At 50.1% G+C, this 19,683-nt stretch overlaps 1 protein-coding gene across 3 annotated transcripts in view; it reads right to left on the reverse strand.

Moving 5' to 3' along the window:
• Positions 1 to 19,683, reverse strand: part of HIP1 (huntingtin interacting protein 1) — a 133,538-nt gene that overhangs the window by 61,700 nt on the left and 52,155 nt on the right. Inside the window, exon 1 of one of the 3 annotated variants that reach the window (XM_018040548.1) lies at positions 19,486 to 19,679. The exons of the other annotated variants lie outside the window; for them this stretch is intronic. Within the exon in view, the coding sequence (XP_017896037.1) occupies positions 19,486 to 19,503 (18 nt within the window). The 5' untranslated portion in view covers positions 19,504 to 19,679. Of the gene's footprint in view, positions 1 to 19,485; positions 19,680 to 19,683 lie in introns of those variants that run through there. 3 annotated transcript variants of the gene reach the window in all.

The raw sequence follows: 19,683 nt of genomic DNA on the forward strand, positions 1-19,683 counted from the left end.
CCAACCTGGAGGTTCATTTCGCCTTTTCTCTTTCAGCAGCACAGAAGTGACTTTGCTCTGACTTTCCCAAGACACAGGGGTGGGGCATCGGGGGGTGTGGGGGGTGAGGGGCATGTGGATGGCTCCGAGCCTCTCCCAGACACCACTAGGAGTGTCTCTGTGTCTAACGAATGAGTCAGGAGGCACTCGGGACACCCTGCTAGTGCCAGAGCCTGCCACTTCCCCTATCCCCCAAACCTCTGCTTTTTTGCTCTATTTCTACAGCAAAATCCCCCAGAGAAGGGAACAGCTACCCACTCCAGTATTCAGGCCCGGAGAATTTCATGGACTGTATAGTCCATGGGGTCACAAAGAGTCGGACACGACAGAGCAACTTTCAAAGCACACTCACCTCCATATTACTCTGAAGCCTTCTGCCTCTACTCTCTACCCCAGACACAAATGAGTCCTCCCAGCTGAGAAATCATGGGGTCACTGATCTCATGAAATCAAAACTCTGATGAGGCTGCAGCGACTCCCCCTCACACCTCCTCCTTCAGCTTTATTTCTCACTTCAGATGGTGGTCTCCACATGACTGTGACCCAATTTTCCCAAAGAACTTATAAATAGAGACCTATTTTACACAAGGGGGTGGCGGCACAAAAATATGGTACTTGACTCCGGCAGTGAATCCAGTCACGTTAAATCTTCCCAATTCACCTGTTCAGCTCATTCAAATGTGTGGACCAGGTGTGCCTGGATCATCACGGCAACGGCATTGCTCCTTTATCGTCTAGCCCTTCAGTCTGTAGAGAGCATTCATTTGCATGATGCTGAGAAACCCTGGCAAGGAAGCTGGGCACACTTTATTTATTTATTTATTTTAAGATAAATAAATGCTTATTTAAGATAAATAAGTATTTATTTATTTGGCTGTATCTGTTCTTGGTGGAGGCACTCTGGGTCTTGGTTGCATAGCGTGGGATCTCTAGTTGTGGCCCGTAGGCTTAGTTGCTCCAGGGCATATGGGATCTTAGTTCCCCAAACAGGGATCAAACCCTCATCCCCTGCATTGCAAGGTAGATTGGACCCTGGGCACACTTTATAAATAAACAAGTGGGCTCAGAGAGACCCAGCCACACCAGCCAGACACAGGCTCGACACTGTACAACCTTGATGGTTACAACTGAATTCTTAGCCAGAGCCAGCTTGTTTACTAAACTCCTGCCCTGACCGCAGCACATCTGTTACGATCTTTCGGTCCCATGAAAACAAAAAAGGAGGAAGTCTTTCAGAAAACCTAGACAGGCTACCTGAAGAAGACCTTCTTCGACGTCAGTCAGCCTCTAAACACATCAACCAGTACTCTTGTCATGGAAACAGGTCCTGGTCTCAGTTGTGGGCACACCTCCCACCAAACCTCCCTAACACACAGTTGTACTACGGCAACCCACTCCAGTATTCTTGCCTGGAGACTCCCATGCACAGAGGAGCCTAGCGGGCTACAGTCCATGGGGTCGCAAAGAGTCAGACACGACTGAGTGACGATCACTTTCACTTCACTTTCACTCTTTCTCGAGAGGAACTCGCTCCAGGTTGAGGGGAAATAGACTTGAGTGTTGGGCCTGTGGCATCCAGGGTCCCTGTGGACAGATACTGTTGAGAGCACCTGGACTACACTCCATCGGGCAGAGGCCCTGGGAGCTTGCTCTCATCTGAGATAGTGACAGGTGGATGACGTACTGAGAGGGGACCAAGAAGGGACATTCCTGAGCCCTGAACCGCAGTCCCCAGACAAATCAGCCAGCCCCTGCTCACAATCTACGGCCAAATTCATAGGAGGGACCTTCTGCAAAGCCCCAAAGGGGATGCCTGTCCAGCCTCATTCTCTCTTTAAAAAAAAAAATTACTGGGCTGCATTCTTACGTACTCAGTCATGTCCAATTCTTTCTAATCCTTTGGACTATACCCTGCCAGGCTCCTCTGTCCATGGGATTTTTTCGGGCAAGAACACTGGAGTGGGTTGCCATCTCCTCCTCCAGGGGATCTTCCCAACCCAGGGACTGAACCTGTGTCTCCTGTGTCTCTTGCACTGTAGGCAGATTCTTTACCTGCTGAGCCATCAGGGAGGTCCACCGGGTCTTAGTTACAGCACGTGGGAACTTCAGAACTGATCAGGGATCTAGTTCCTTGACCAAGGATTGAACCAAGGCCCCTTGAATTGGGAATGTGGGGAGTTTTAGCCACTGGACCACCAGGGAAGTTCCCCGCAGCCTCGTTCTACAGAGAGTAAGCATGCATGTGAGAAGGACAAATAGCACATGATGTTTTTTTTTGGTCAGAGGCTCTCCAACCTGGCTGTACCTGAGTATCACCCAGCAGCCAACCCCTGGATCCCAGTATGCACTTAAGAGATTCCTTTGCTCCACCCACGATTCTTCCAGTATGAGAAGGGGCCACCATTCATCATACTCTAAGTTACAGAAGAACATTTTATGTCAGAGCCTAAGGGAGAAGAAAAAACTCAGCCAAGGGAAAATCAGGAACAAAGAGGAGGAAGAATGAGAGCAAAGGAAAAGGAAATAATATAGACAGTGGAAAATGGAAAAAGAAGAGATTCCCTCAGCTCAGACACGCATACCTTGACATAAAGTAAATATAATCTTTTTTTCCCAGAAAACGTGAATTGATGCTAAGGACAAATTAGGAGATTATTCGTTTTACAGAAGAATTTGACATCAGATGCCTTTAAATAGAAATCTCTCCGCTAGTACATTTAAAATAGGATTCCTTTTACAGAAGTGTGATTTATACAAAACCCCTGTTACATAAACCTCAGAAAAAGAGTTCTCCTGCCATGTAGTCTGGCTAACTATAGAACTGGCCCAATAGAGATGGTCACCTATCTTCTTCCAAAAGATACCCAGCCCTGCTCTCCGTCACCTACTGTTTTATCTGATTATGGTTCACTGATTCTTAAAGGGCCCCTGGAATCTCTTCTCATCTTCCCTAAACTCAGGGAAAAACTGCTCTGAACTTTCTTTTTTTAAACAGGAGTATTTATCTGTTTATTTCGTCGGGTCTTAGTTTGGGCACTCCGGATCCTCACTGCGGTGCACAGACTCCGTAGTTGTGGCACCGGGCCCTGGAGTGTGCAGACCCAGTGGCTGCAGCGTGTGGGCTTAGCTGCCCTGAGGCGTGTGGGGTCTGAGTGATCAGGGATCAAACCTGCTCCCCCTGCATTGCAAGGTAAATTCTTAATCACTGGGCTGCCAGAGAAGTCCCTGAATTCTTTTCATACTCAATCATTCAACACATATTCCTTGAAGCCTCTCGTGTGTTGGGCGATACTCTAGGGATGGTGACTGCAGCCATGAAACGAAAAGATGCTTGCTCCTTGGAGGAGAAGCTATGACCAACCTAGATGGCATCTTAAAAAGCATAGATATTACTTTGCCAACAAAAGTCCGTCTAGTCAAAGCTATGGTTTTTCTAGTAGCCATGTATGGATGTGAGAGTTGGACCATAAAGAAAGCTGAGCACCAAAGAATTGATACTTTTGAACTGTGGTGTTGGAGAAGACTCTTGAGAGTCCCTTGGACTGCAAGGAGATCCAACCAGTCAATCCTAAAAGGAATCAGTCTTGAATATTCATTGGAAGGACTGATGCTGAAGTTCCAATACGTTGGCCATCTGACTTGAAGAACTGACTTATTGGAAAAGACCCTGATGCTGGGAAAGATTGAAGGCAGGAGGGGAAGCGGGGGACAGAGGATGAGATGGTTGAATGGCAACACTGACTTGACGGACACGAGTTTGAGCAAGCTCCGGGAGATAGTGATGAACAGGGAAGCCTGGCATGCTGCAGTCCATGGGGTAGCAAAGAGTTGGACACGACTAAGCAACTGAACTAAACTGAACTAGGGATACAGTTGTGAACAAAAGAAATGATGTCTCTGATGCTGTGACTCTTATGTAACAGTGGGAGAGAGGAAGTAAATAAATAAAATACACAGTACATGAGACGGTGATCTACAGAAGCAAGATAAGGCTAACAATAGGGCTGGGGCATTCCAGGCTGGTGTTAGAAAGAACCTTACACAAGGTCATCAGGGGAGGCTGTCTGAGAAGTCGACACAGGCACGCACTTGAAAATGATGAGGAAGCAAGCCCGGCAGACACCTCAGGGAACAGTTCCAGGCATAGCCCACCTGGCAGGTGTAAGAAATAGCTAGAGGTCAAGCATAGGACAGGGAAGTCTGGCGTGCTGCAGCCCATGGGGTCACAAAGAGTCAGACATGACTGAGCGAATGAACTACAAGAGGTCAAGTGTAGCTGGCGCTGAGAGGTCAGAGGTGGGAAGGGCCAAATCGCTAGGGGCTATTGTTAAGGACCAGCCTTTGTTTTGGGCAAGACAGGAACCACTGGGAAGTTTTGAGCAAAAGGGTGACATGATCTGACTCACTTCTTTAGAGGATCCCTCTGGCTGCTGTGCTAAGAAGAGGCTTCAGGGACCAGCCTGGAAGCAGGGACAATGATCAAGCTGCTGCTGCGTTAGTTCACGTCGGAGATGATGGGAGCTCAGAGCCGGCTGAAGACAGTAGAGGAGCTGAGATGTGGTGGGATTTGGATACGTTTTGAAAGCAGACAGGATGCGCTGATGTTTGGACGTGGGGTGTGAGGAAGGAAGGAGTCAAGGAAAGTGAAAGTGTTAGTCGCTCAATCGTGTCCAACTCTTTGTGACCCCATGGACTGTAGCCCACCAGGCTCCTCTGTCCATGGGATTTCCCAGGCAAGAATACTGAAATGGACTGTTATGCTCTTCTCCAGGGGATCTTCCCGACCCAGGGATTGAACTCAGGTCTCCCACCTTGCAGGCGGATTCTTTATCGGCTGAGCCACCAGGCAAGTCCAAGAAGTCAAGGAGGGCACCATAATTGTTTGCCAGACTAATGAAAGGGCCCAAGTTGCCATTAACAAGATGCAGAGAATCATGGGAGGACAGGTTTGGGGCAGGGAAGATCGGTGCTTCTTTTTGGACATGTTAAATACAGGATGCTCACTGGATATCCAGAAGGAGCTATAAATGAGCCACGGGACGTGCAAGCCTGGAATCTGAGAGAGGTTCTCACTCACCCTTAAGTAGCTCAGTCATGTCTGACTCTTTTCGACCCCATGGACTGCAGCCCACCAGGCTCCCTCTGTCCATGGGATTTCCCAGGCAAGAGTACTGGAGTGGGTTACCATTTCCTCCTGCAAGGGATCTTCCCAACCCAAGGATCAAACCCTAATCTCCTGCTTGGCAGGCACATTCTTTACTAATGAGTTCTTACTAGATACATCAGTTTGATAGTCATCAGGATAGATAGACCCTAATGGAATCAATGGCACCCCACTCCAGTACTCTTGGCTGGAAAATCCCATGGACAGAGGAGCCTGGTAGGTTGCAGTCCATGGGGTCGCTAAGAGTCAGACACGACTGAGCGACTTCACTTTCACTTTTCACTTTCATGCACTGGAGAAGGAAACGGCAACCCACTCCAGTGTTCTTGCCTGGAGAATCCCAGGGACGGGGGAGCCTGGTGGGCTTCCGTCTCTGGGGTCGCACAGAGTCGGACATGACTGAAGTGACTTAGCAGCAGCAGCAGCAGCAGCAGCAGCAGCAGCAACGGAATCAATATTCAGATATACTTGGTCAGTCTGGTGATCCTACTTCACTGAGGCCTTGCGAGAAAGACAGGGGGGTGACCTGCTTTGGGAGGATGGGCACCAGGAAGCTGGCGGTGGATGTGTCAGTTTGGGGGGGAGGAGGCAGGGATGGGCGTCTGGGGGAAGCAGAGGAAATATAAGGACGAAACATCTGGAGTCCCGTCACAGGCCCATCCATCCCAGCTGCGTGGCTCCAGGCCTGGGGAGAGATCCTTCTGACTCATCTCCACTGAGAGAATACGTGGGTCAATGTCAAGCTCAAGGTTCCAGGAACGTGCCTATTAACAGACAACCGAAGCACAGGCGTCACTGGACTCAGGTCAGAGCCAAAGAGAGGACAGTGGACGTGAGCAGGCAGGATCCAGGTACTCTCGGGAGGCCCTGGACTGTCCAGCCGGCAGGCGGAAACCCTGATGGATATTTCCAGCCCCGGACCCAGGCAGTAGCAACGAGCTGGGGTGGATCTGCTAAATGGTCTTCTAAAGTGGAGAGACGGGTGGTTGCTAATTCTGGAGGCGGATTTCGTCATCAGCTCTGGGGCTGTGATGTGACTTCCTGGGAAAGCAGAGCAGCCAGAAACGTTCACTTCTTGTTTCTCGAGGGGTGAAGGAGAGCCCTTCCTCCGGGGAAAAGCCACATGGTTCAGAAGTGCAGGGTATAGAGGGAGACGCCCAAAGGGCCCAGGCACGGTGAACGCCCCCCCCGCCACCAGGCACCCAGGCCTGATGCCCTGCTGGTTTCTGGGCTACCAGCTCCTGATGATCATGACATGGTCAGACTTCTCATTCTAAAGTACAGCTCCTGAGGATTGCCCTGGTGGTCCAGTGGTTAGGACTGCCAATGCAGGGGCCCAGGTTTAATCCCTGGTCCGGGAACTAGATCCCACATGCTGCCAACACCGGGCATAGCCAAATAAATAAATATTTAAAAAGCAATAATAATAAAGCACAGCTCCTGGACTTCCCTGGTGGTCCAGTGGTTAAAACTCTGCACTCCACTGCAGGGGGCACGGGTTTGATCCCTGGTAAAGAACTAAGATTCTGCAAGCTGCACGGCATAGTCAAAATAGATAAATAAAAATAAAGCACAGCTCCAACCATGCTAGACACATCCAGGGACTCACAGCAGCACCTCAAGCCTCTGCTTCAAGCCACCCTTATAACCTAGATTAACACCCCTTCCCCAAACCATCTGTTTATTTAAGTTCTGCCATTACCTGGTCAGTCATGACTGTATTCATTCAATAAATTCACCCATCAAACAAATACTGAGCACCTCTGTCAAGTGCTGTACTCAGTTAACTCTCAGCTAACTCACAGTTAACTCAGGAGTAAGTCAGAAGTCCTGGCTTCAAAGACAGTGATGTAGGTGGGGAGAAAGATAGTGGCATTGCCAGTGGGAAGAGGGGTGGGTGGGTGCAGGATGTCGGGAGGCCTGGGGGTAAGCATCCCACCAGGCTGGACAAGCCAGACATGGCAGCCCTTCCCTGGACCCAATGAGCCTGCCTAGAGAAGAGGCATTCAGGGGAGAGGCCAGCCAGTGCCGGTCACAGAAGTGGGGGGTCAGTGCCCAATGGCAGTATTGCCAGAGTGTGAAAAAGCCAAGAGGAGGCTGGGACCAGAGAGGCCAGTTCACAGAGTTATAGGGCAACAGAAAAGAGAACTGTCCAAGCAGCCTTCCCTGTAAGCACCACTCCATCCGAAACACATCAGTGGCTTCTCCTGTCGCAGAGCATGGGCTCCGGGGAGCGTGAGCTTCAGTAGTTGCAACTCCTGAGCACTAGCGCACAGGCTCAGTAGCTGTGGGGCACGGGATTAGCTGCTCTAGAGCATGTGGGATCTTCCCGGATCAGGGATGGAACCCACGTCTCCTGCACCAGCAGGTGGATTCTTTACCACTGAGCCACCAGGGAAGTCCCTTAAAAGCCCCAATCTTAAAGCAGAGTTATTAAAAGTGTAAAAGCAGTGACTAGATAGACACGCTTCAATGTGTATACAAGGATCTCACCTCAACTGTGGAGAATGGATACTGCCAAATGTCTATTAGTGCGGGAATGATTACAGTGACGTGGTACATGGCTCTACTCATCTGGAAATACGAATCGCTGATGGTTGCTAAGTGCTTGTCCTGCACCAGACACTGGTCTAAACCACATACAGACACACTAACTCCTCTGCCCTTAAGACAGCCCTTCACATTCCCCTACACATGGGGGAAAACCCTGGCTCAGGGAGCCCCAGTTGGCTGTCCAGGTGAGCAAGCGGTGGATACAGAATCTGAACCCCGGGACCCATGACCTTGACCACTCTTTGTGTGTTTCCAGATCGAAGACACCGTGAAAGCTCAACTACAAGTTTACAAACCGCATTACGGCACAGCCCCAGTTTAACATGTGTGTATCTGTCTATGTGCATGTGCTTGTGCTATGCTGAGCTGTCTTTCAGTCGTGTCCAGCTCTTTTGGACTCCATGGACTCTGTCCGTGGAATTCTCCAGGGCAGAATACTGGAGTGGGTAGCTGTTCGTTTCTCCAGGGGATCTTCCCAACCCAGAGATCGAACACAGGGCTCCGGCATCACAGGCGGATTCTTTATCGTCCGAGCCACCAGAGAAGCCCATGGATATGCTTACTTTTGGTCAAGTCAAATGAACATTCGGCCATTTTTTACTTCTAAAAACTGTCCTTTCAGCCGGTTCAGTCTTGCACGCGTACATGTGTGTTGGTATGTATACCTACATGCCTACAGAGAAGAAAGTCTGTAAGGGTCTATACCAAATCGTTAGCAGTGGTTTTGGATGGTGAGAATATATATGCCTGATCTTTGCTTTTTTTTTTTCCTTATATTTCTTCACATTTTCTGAAGACTGGCACAAGTTAAATGTTTTCTTGTGCGTGACCTGTTTCCTCACTACAGCTACGTGAGATTAAACTGTACCAAAAGTGGGGTCTTCCCTGGTGGTTCAGTGGTTAAGAATCTGCCTTCCAATGCAGGGGACTGGTATTCCAGCTCTGGTGGAGGAATTAAGATCCCACATGCCTCAGGGCAACTAAGCCAGAGCGCTGCAAATAGAGAAGCCTGCGCAGCGTGGGGAGACCCAGCGCAGCCAAAATAATAATAATAATAAAAATAAAATGTGGGCTTCCCTGGTGGCTCAGTGGTAAAGAATCCACCTGCCAATGCAGGAGATATGGGTTCGATCTCTGAGCCAGGAAGATTCCATATGCCTCAGAGCAACTAAGCTCGCACATCACGACTACTGAGCCTGTGCTCTCAGCCCAGGAACCACAACTACTGAGGCCCCAGCGCCCTAGAGCCTGTGTTCCACAGTAAGAGAAGCCACTGCAATGAGAAACCTCTGCACTACAACGAGAGAAAGCCTGAGCAGCAACGAAGACTCGGCACAGCCATAAGTAAGTAAATAATTTTTAAAAATAAACAAAATGTACCCAAAGTTCAGGAGCCTAGCCCTCCTCCTCAACTACCGCACCCGAGGCCAGGGCACTCATGGCCACTTCCCCTCGAGAGCTGAGAAGTCAAAGCATGGGCAGAAAGTTGTAGGAGACAGAACCAGAGTCTGCTGACTCAGGGGACAAGGCTGACATATGTACAGGACAAAAGGGATGACTGCCAGGACCCTGGGTGACAGCACCAGGAAAATCGCTGTCCGGCACTAAAACTGCTGACACACATCTTTGAGCTGGCGGGGCCAAGCAGGCATGGATTTGGTAAGAAGACTATTTTCCAAAGAATCCAGCCTGGGAGAAATCCAGCAAAAGAAAAGCTATTTCAGGTCCCAGAAAATGAGGCGGAACCAGTGCTCCAAAGAGAGGTCACGATAGAAAGTTAATGAAATGCTCATTTCAAAACAACTTCCGCCTACCCATGGTATGCAGGTCCCACGCTTATCCTGGCACTAGTAAGGACCATCTCCAGGCACTGGGGCCACAAGGGGTGTGAGCCCGTTGGCCAGTAGAGCACATTTCCAGTCTGACTGTTCAGTGGAGACCGCCTCACGAGACACCTGTGGATTATTTTTAACTTGGATCCTCACGCCCTGCCCTCAGTTATCTCTCCTCCCCCACTCCTCTGGCCCTGCTCCTGACAGATCCACTCAACATCCTTTAGCCAGCACGTAGCACCACGCTCCCAACTGGAATGTCTCCTCACTGAATCGCCCATTCAGTCAGCATCTACCGGGCATCAAGTCTTTTCATCAATGACATTGCTGCTCCCTGGACTCTAAGCACAGCTTAAACACCAACTCTTTCAGGGAGCATCAAGGTATAAAGCTTTGGACCCCATGTCCTGGGAACTTCGCTAGCCCCACAGAAACAGGGATTGCCCCTAGTCTGGCATAAAGGGGCAGGTGGTTCCTGAGCCAATCCCAGGCTCTTGTGACCTTGCTGGGGGTTTTGTTTTCTTTGGCTGCACTGGGTCTTAGTTAATGCTTTTTTTTTTTGGTCAAAAGGCATGTGGGACCTTAACTCCCTGATCAGGGATCGAATTTGCACCCCCTGCATTGGAAGGCGAAGGCTTAACTACTGCACCGCCAGGGAAGCCCCAACATTGTGCTTTTGCGTGCGTGGCTTTCTCTGCCTAGAATGCCCTGACCTTCCTAACCCTCTGGGCGAGGTGCTTCCCCTCCTCCAGTTTTCTCAGTGAGCCCCCCTCCTCTAGTGCCAGGCAGAGTACCACTCTCTCCCATGCTAGCACATCCCACAACTGGACCCTGTGCATTTTATCGCAAGTACTGTAATTACTTATTGCCCCACTAGACTGAGCTCACTCAGCAGAGGTCATCCTGAAAGAAAGACTATTCTATGCCTTCACCTAGAGTTTCAAGATTTTATTTATTGCCTGAATGAATGAGCAACAATATTAATAATTATGGACTGGTGGCACAGTGGTAAAGAATCCTCCTTCCAAAAAAAAAAAAAAAAGAATCCTGCCAATTCCAGAGACTCAAGAGACGCAGGTTTGATTCCTGGGTGGGGAGGATCCCCTGGAGGAGGGCGTGGCAACCCACTCCAACATTCTTGCCTCGAGAATACCATGGACTGAGAGGTCTGGCAGGCCATAGTCCACAGGGTCGCAAAGAGTCAGCACAACTGAGCAACCAGATGCACACTTCTCAGGTGCCAAGAACTGTAAACATGTCATCTTAACCCCTCAAGAGTCGGCAGACACCGATTGATCTTCGAGAGTTAGCTGATGTTCAGCAAGGTCAACTAACCTGTCCATGGTACTAGAGTGGCATCAGGATTCAGCCTCCGGCCTTTGTGACTCCAAAGCCCCGGGTCAGCATCTACGGTGGTCTCAGGACACCAAGGTCACCTCTGTGTGCAGAGAAGGGGCTGGCTCCCACTCCTACTTACAAACAGGCCTCCCCTGCTGTGATCACCATCTTACCTGCTCACAGCAATCACCTCCACATCAAAGACTCACTAGAAAGCAGGGAATCTAGAGGACACAGGGGTTTTGTTTTGTTTTGTTTTTTCCTTCTTCTTAAATGGCTTAATTTCTCTGGGGATCCGGGAAATATGAATTTTGTCTGGCTTCCCAGATTCTTCGGTCCAGGGGCAGCTGCCAGACCACGTGCCTGTCTGGCTTTGGACTGGGACCTCTTGGGTAAGAAGGGAGACACAGGTGGAGTGGAAAGAGCTCTTCAAGAAAAGCACCCAGCTGTGTATGGGTGAGGGGTAGGGGGTGGGAATGGTCGGCAGGGAGGGCTGGTCATCTGTGAGCTGGGCTGTCTTAAAACCTGCATGTGGGGACTTCCCTGGTGATCCTGTGATTAAGGATCTGCCTTGTAATGCGGGGACATGGGTTCGATTCCTGGACAGGGAACTAAGATCCCAACTAAGATTCTCCATGTTGCAGAGCAACTAAGCCTGTGTGCACAACTAGGACCCATCACAGCCAAATAAATAAGTATTAAAAAAAAAAAAATCCTGCAGGTGCATCTGAATTTAGTCCCTGATCGGCAGAGTGACTTTAGAGCCCACTGAGGACACTAAATCCTGTCTCTTTCTCAAGGCTATTTTTTTTTAATTTTTAATTGAGTTGATTTTTTAAATTAGAGGATAATTACATAATATTGTGATTTCTTGGTCACACATCAACATGAATTGGCCACAGGTAAACATAATATTTATTTATTCATTTGGCTATGCAAAGTCTTAGTTGTGGCCTGTGGGATCTAGTTCCCCAACCAGGGATCAAACCCAGGCCCTCCATATTGGGTGCGTGGAGTCTTAGCCACTGGACCACCAGGAAAACTCCTCAAGGCTATTTCAAGGGAGAAAATAATCCAGGTAAAAGTGTCCCGATAACGATGAAATGATGAAAAATTCACTCAGTTGTGTCCGCCTCTTGGCAACCCCATGGACTATACAGTCCATGGAATTCTCCAGGCCAGAATAGTGGAGTGGGTATTCTCTCCCTTCTCTAGAGGATCTTTCCAACCCAGGAATCGAACCCAGGCCTCCCACATTGCGGGTGGATTCTTTAGCAGCTGAGCCACAAGGGAAGCCCAAGAATACTGGAGTGGGAGGCCTATCCCTTCTCCAGGGGACCTTCCTGACCCGGGGATCAACCCAGGTTTCCCTCACTGCAGGTGGATTCTTTACCAACTGAGCCACAAGGAAAACCCAAGAGTGTTCTACCAACCACAAATGTCTAGGTGTTCTCCCACTTAAAGCATTTCAAGGAAATCTGCCTCCCCTCCTTGATTCCAAATCTTTCAACAGACAACTCGGCCATCCTCAGCTCTGGGTCCCAGGCATGTTAACACCCACCCCCAGGGGCCTGCGCATAAGGTGAGAATCCCACATGTGTCTGATTTAAATGGGAACCTCATCTGGGCAGGATGAAATCTTTGTGTTTGGTGACAATAAGAAACAGCAGTCAGATGGAAATGGCTTCCCAGGCGGCGCTAGTGCTAAAGAACCTGCCTCCCAGTGCAGGAGACGTAAGAGACGCAGGTTCAGTCCCTGGGTCAGGAAGATCCCCTGGAGGAGGGCATGGCAACCCACTCCAGCATCCTTGCCTGGAGAATCCCATGGACAGAGGAGCCTGGTGGACTACAGTCCATGGGGTCTCAAAGAATCGGACACGACTGAAGCAACTTCGCATACACACACATCAGATGGTAAATCAAAAACTCTTTTTTTCCCCCTAAGCATTTTTAAAAGAGGCAAATAACAGATGTCCTTCCCCGTTGCCACTTGGCTGAGGCCAATGTCGGCTCTGACCCCTGATCTTATTCCACAGGCTGTCCTGAGAAAGTGGCTGGTCCATGATGCTCAGCTCAGTTTGAGAAACTGTGCTTGGTGGTACCTAAAGCTCACTCCTCCAAAACTGCTCCCCAGCGTGAAAAGGAGTTTGCCTTTTGCTTGCAGCCCGTCATACCTTAGATGTGGAATCACAGGTCTCCGAGCACGTTCCCAAAGCCTGAACCGGTCTCCAGGCTGGCAAGGACTTGGGGGCCAAGCTCCTCCAGTGGCCCTGAGGTGCGCTCTCTCATTTGGAAGTGGATTCTGCCACAAGATGGCCAGCCAAAACCCCGCCTCCTAGAGACCCCTAGAGTAGGTAAACTACCCCTTCCTCCCAACAGCCCTCAGTTGTCCATCAGCCTTCTCTTTCACTGGCTGGACTACTCATTTCACGAGGCTGACATCCTCCTCACTGCCCTCTGAATAGTCTCTAGGTCAGACGCCTCAAACCTTTTCTGACACTAACCACAGTAAAAAGCACATCTTACAAGGCAGGTCAGTGTGTGTGTGTGTCTGTGTGTGTGTGTACAACCCAACCAATTTCATGGACCTGGAAGACACTTGGATGTTTTCTGGTCTGTTTCACTCTTTCAAAAGCTTGGCTGCAACCCACTAAACCGCTATTTTGTGACCCAGAACTGAACACGCTCCTCTGGTTTCACAAAGCCAGTCATCCATGTCCAGCTTTGACTGATTATTCAGCTCAGACACTAAGCTTTCCTTTCCACGCAGCTATTAGCTGATGTGAGCTGTGGGTGGAGTCCTGGGCATCTTTTTACACTGAGATCTCTCTGGCTCAGCTCTTCTCCATGCCTCTCCTCCATCCAGCAAGTCCACATGAATCTCAGCAGACAGCAGGTTGGCCTGAAGCTACTTCCTGCCCTGCCATCAACATTGTTCACTCAGGACACCGAGATGTTTTTCTCCACTTTTCTCCTGACCTCTTCCCATCTTCCTGTTGTATAAGCGGGAGGGTTGTTGCTGTTGTTGTTTAGTTGCTAAGTTGCGTCCGACCCTTTGTGACTCCTTGGACTGTATGTAGCCTGCCAGCCTCCCCTGTCCGTGCAATTTCCCAGGCAAGAATACTGGAGTGGGTTGCCACTTCCTTCTCTGGGGTAATCTTCCCAACCCAGAGATCGAACCCATGTCTTCTGCATTGTAGGTGTGAATATTTACTGCTGAGCTACCTGGGAAGACCCTAAGCTGGAGCGTCCCAGGGATCAGAAATCTAACATCTAAAGCAGGCAGCTGAGATGCATAAAGACACCCCAAGCTTTAGAAACAGCAGTACGGGCTTCCCTGGTGGCTCAGAGGTAAAGAATCCATTTGCCAATGCAGGAGACATGGGTTTGATTCCTGATGCAGGAGGATCCCACGTGCCCTGGTGCAACTAAGCCCATGGGCCACAACTACTGAGCCTGTGCTCCAGAGCCCAAGAGCCACAGATACTGAAGCCTGTGTGCCCTAGGGTCTGTGCTCTGCAACAAGAGAAGCTGCCGAAACAAGCAGCTTGTGCACAGCAATTGGAGAGTAACCCCTGTGGCCACAATTAGAGAAAAGCCCGAGCGATGAAGACCCAGGATGGCCCCAAACAAAAATAAATAAACAAAATGATATGTACATATGCATGCTACGTCACTTCAGTCGGGTCCGACTCTTTGCAACACTATGGACTAAGCCCACCAAGCTACTCTGTCCATGGGATTCTCCAGGCAAGAGTGGGTTGCCATTTCCTTCCCCAGGATATATTTATGTGTATATATACATATAGGCACGCAGTCCACATAAGCGCTAATCCCTTCTTCCCAGATCTTCTCCCCTGGGAGAGGAGAGGCCAAAAGCCACCACCTCCAGCTCATCATTTTAGATGAGCTTCCTGTCAGTTTTAGAATCCGGTCCCTAAATCTTTCTCCTTACCCTTTATCGACTTTGTCGCCATTTTGGTGATGTGGAAAACTGGGGGTACCAGAGCTGGTTCCAAGATTTCCCTTTCCTGAACGTCAGTTTTCTCATCTGTAAAGCGTGATTAATTCTTTCTGCCCTGAGTTTCTCCTGGAGTTGTGGTGAGCAGGAACATGGGTGGAAATGCTCTGTAAACTGAACAACACTATAATGCAAATATAAATTGTTATCTAAACTATACCACCTTTTGTTAGGAACTCGGGACTTCCCTGGTGGTCCAGTGGTTAAGAACGGGCCTCGTCATACAGGGGAACTAAGATGACGCGTGCCAGGGAGCAATTAAGCTGGCGTGCCACAACTGCTGAGCCTGCAGGATGCAGCAAAGGTCTTGCATGCTGCAGCTAAGATCTCACATGGCTAAATAAATACATAAAACTTGTTTAAGAAAAAGAATCGATACTACTCAGCCACAAAAAGGAACGCATCTGAGTCAATTCTAATGAGGTGGATGAACCTAGAGCCTGTTATACAGAGTGAAGTAAGTCAGAAGGAGAAAAACAAGATCATATATTAATGCGTGTATATGGAATCTAGAAGGATGGTACTGACGAATCTGTTCGAAGAGCAGACACAAACTTAGGGAACACAAACTTAGGGAACAGACTTATGGACAAGAGCAGCGGAGAAGAGGGGGACGATGAAATGAATGGAGAGCGCAGCATGGATGCATTATACACTAACATATGTGAACAGCCGATGGGAATTTGCTGCATGACTCAGGGAACTCAAACTGGGGCTCTGTCATAACCTAGAGGGGTGGGAATGGGCAGGAGGTGGGAGGGAAATTCAAGAGGGAAGGGACATATGTACACCTATGATTAACTCATGTTGATGTATGACAGAAATCAAACCAATATTATAAACCAATCATCAATCAATTAAAAATAAATAGATATTAAAAAAAAAAAGAATTGAGAAGTGTTGCCTCTGCTCTGGCAATTACAGCACCGTGCATTCCTGCTCTGTGTTCAGTAAAGGCACAGACCTCATTATCAACTCTGGGTTAAACTGCCGGGTTAAACCAGTTCTCCCTTGGCCAGATAGCTGATGTCATCAAAAATTCATCAGGTCACAGCAGCTGGTGAATCCACTGTCCCCAATCATTTTTACCGTCATTCAGAAAGATAACCAGACCTGGGAGAAGAGATTCCCCAAAGCAAGTCAACTGCAATACAGCCCAAGTTCAGCTTTTTAGGCCAATCAAGAAAATAAAGGCTGTGCTGGGGGAGGGGGGAATCAGAGTCATCTCAGATGAGACTTCAGGGACTTTCACTGGGCTTCCCCAGGTAACTCCAACAGTAAAGAATCTGGCAGAGTCTTCTAGAATGAAGGAGATCTGGATTCGATCCCTTGGTCGGGAAGATCCCCTGGAGAAGGAAATGGCAACCCACTCCAATATTCTTGCCTGGAGAATCCCACGGACAGAGAAGCCTGATGTGCTGCAGTCCATGGGGTCACAAAGAGTCGGACATGACTCATAGCAGCCACTACACATGGAGGACTTACTATGCTAGGTCCTGTGCCTTAAAGAATTATTTCCAACTTTCATGAGGACGCTCAAGGATCATTTTAGACACGAGGCTAAAAGGTTAAGAAACACACTCAAAAGGGATAAACTATAATCTGCTTTTTCTCATTCAGTGATAAGCAAGTGAAACCCCAAGGCTCATTCAAGGATGTGGCTGCAATGTTGGGTTTGAGGTCTACCCTGGAACTAAGGACCCCCAGAATGAGAACTTTAAACCAGAGCAGGGTTTTCACAGTCAGAACAAATAGCAACTCTGGCCTTCAGCAGGAATGGGAAGCAGATGCCAACTCCCTGGGGTGGGTAAGGTTCTTCTTACTCCACAGTCCAGGGTCTGTGCTCTTTACAAAGAGCTGAGAACAATTGTTTCTGGGCTGGGAGCTTGGCTGCTCAATGATTAATGAGAATATAGTATCACTTTTGTTTGGACCCCAAACTGAAGGAGGAAAGAGGCAACACATGTGCCTCTCCTGTGCCCAAAATTCTCCAGAGGTTACCGATTGCCGACAGGCCAAGGTTGGAATGCCTTGGCTGGCCATTCAACGCCTTTCTGCTTGGACCTTAACCAGCGATCTCAACGTTTTCTCATCTAGAACTCTGTCCTCAGCCTCATCCAGTGGGTTCTGCCCATTTTTCTTCCTGCAACTCTGCCCACTGGTAAGGAACACCCCTCACTACTCTCAGCAGAGCTGAAACCATTCAGCCTTGAAGACCCAGCCCAGGGTCTTTCTTCCAGACTCTGTAGCCCCTCCATTCTCAGAGCCCACAGCCCTCAGAGCTGAAAACTTTTGATCCAGGTTTGCACTGATAGCATTAAGTTGGCTTGCATCTCTCTGGACCCCTCACCTAGATGCTAAGGGCCAGAGGAGCAGGGAGGCCATACATTATGTTTCTGTCTCCTTCACACGGTACTTGCTATAGAAAGACAGGAATTAAATAAATGCTGTTGCATTCAAAAGGGGATGGATGGGGGCTTCCCTGGTGGCTCAGTGGTAAAGAATCCACCTGACAATGCAGAAGACACGGGTTCCCTCTGTCATCCAAGAAGATCCCACCTGCCTCGAAGCAACCAAGCCTGTGTGCCACAACTATTGAGCCTGTGCTCTAGAGCCCAGGGTCCGCAACTATTGAGCCCACGTGCCACAGTTACTGAAGCCTAAGTGCCCCGGAGCCTCTGCTCCACAAGAAGAGAAGCCAGTGCAATGAGAAGCCTGCACCCTGCCCCTACTCGCCACGACCAGAGAGAAGACTCAGCACAGCTAAAAATAGACTAAAAAAATCAAATTATCTTTAGAAATAAATAAAATGAAGAGGGGATAGATGGAGGGAGGTGGTAGTGTCTGAAGTGGACCAGATCTCCAGAGACAGAGGTCCTTAAACCCTGTGAGGTGGTCTTCACAGACCAGGCTTTGGAAAGAATCTAAGCTCGGGGACAGAAGGAAGCTCAGAGGTGGTCTGGTTTGGCAGCCATTGGTCTAGAACTCTAGGTTCCCTGTCCTTCTCACTACCCCCACCTCCCCCACAGCCTAGACAGGTGACTCTGGTCTGGCTCAGACACCCCAAGGAAAAGGCCTTCTACCTTACCACCCCTGCAGGTGCACAGAAGACTCTCAGAAAGGTATAGCTAATAGTTAGCCAAAGAAAAGAAGCTTTTATGGTACGCACATAGGGAATGGTGGTCCAGCCTCTTGGCACTGCCCCACCATGGGCAGTTATGTGTCCTCAGATGAAGATGGGAGCCAGTGAGGCCCCTCACCCGGGGCCCCAGGGCAGCACTCAGTTTAAGTGCGGTCTCCTGCCATGGGAAGGAATGACTCTCACCCATCATCTCCTCCTCACTCACAGTGCCCTATCTAAGACTGAATGCCAAAGGCCTAGCAGGGCCAGGAACTCACCTGCCTTCTGCAAAGTGATGGTTACTTTAAAAGAGCACTCTGGAAAAATAGCTAGCCTAATTCTATACAAGATGAACTGAAATTACAGTACCTTCTCTTCCCTAAGGTACCAGCAGATCCAGAACCCCGTCTCCCCAGACACACCCCAACCCAGGTCCTTTTCTGAAGCCCTGGGGCCCCCACGAAGCACAGGATATCAGGGGATACCTCTCCAGCCTGACACACCAGCCCTCAAAGGCTATGAGGCAGGGGTGTGGGTCTAAAGCCAGGGTCAATGATCTGAAGAACACTTGAGATTCAGAGTAGGAGCCCATAAGGACCCCTAGGCAAACCTGCCCCAGCTCTCCAAGGCCCCAGGGGAACTCCTCCCTTCAGAGTTCCCCAAATCACATCCAGCCGCCCCCCACCCTCCAGCCCCAGGTATGCTCCTCAATCAGTCAATGAATGAACAAGGTATTCAGCTCCTTTGGTGCCCCCGGAGGAGTAGCGGGGCGGGAAGCCGTGGGAGAGGAATCAGTTTCACCAGGGAATCACATGCTTGAGAGGCCGGGGATTGTCTGCTGCCCCCCAGGCCAAGGCAGTTGGGGGGTCTACAAGCAAGCCTCTAGTCCAGAACACCCCCCACAAGGATTCTAAGCCAAGGATTCTACCCCTGCCCCCATCACCCTCTAGGATGGTTAAAGCCCTGGCTTCTGCCCTCCCAGGCCACCCACCTGTGCCCCCCTGCTCATTGGCTCAGTCCAAAAATCTCCCCCTAAATCTGAAATCGTCGTGAAGCAGGGGGCTCTGGAGGAGCTCGGAAGAACCCCCTTCCCGCAGCCCGGCCCTCCCGCCACCAGGCTGGTTCCCCCGTGTGGGAGGCGAGCTCCACGGCCGTCTCTCCCCGGAGTCTTAAGCGAGCTCTCCGGGGCAGCCCTGGCGGCAGCGCGGCGGGAAACCGGGGAGCCCAGCCGTGTCCGCCAGCCGCCTCCAGTCCTGGCCCGCTCCCTCCTCCGGCACGCCTGGAGTTGGGGCCAACAGCAGGATCAACAATACAGAAACTTTCAATGGATCCAACCGACTGGGAGGGAGCGGGGGAAGGAGTGGGGAGGGACGGGGACGCCGAGGCTCCAGGGCAGTGGCCCCGGCTCTTGACTTACCATCTTGTTCACATCCATGACGGAGGCTGCAGGGGCGCCCCCCGCCCCTGGAGATCCCGCGGGCCCCGAACGCTGCTCCCGGCTAATTGAGCCCGGATGGTGCCATGCTGCGGGGAGGGCGGCCGGCGGGCCCCCGCGATCCGGGGAAGGCGGTGGCGGCGGCGGCAGGACCGAGACTGGTCCGGAGAAAGGAAGGGG

Source organism: Capra hircus, chromosome 25 (assembly GCF_001704415.2).
Source record: "Capra hircus breed San Clemente chromosome 25, ASM170441v1, whole genome shotgun sequence".
NCBI classification, from domain to species: domain Eukaryota; kingdom Metazoa; phylum Chordata; class Mammalia; order Artiodactyla; family Bovidae; genus Capra; species Capra hircus.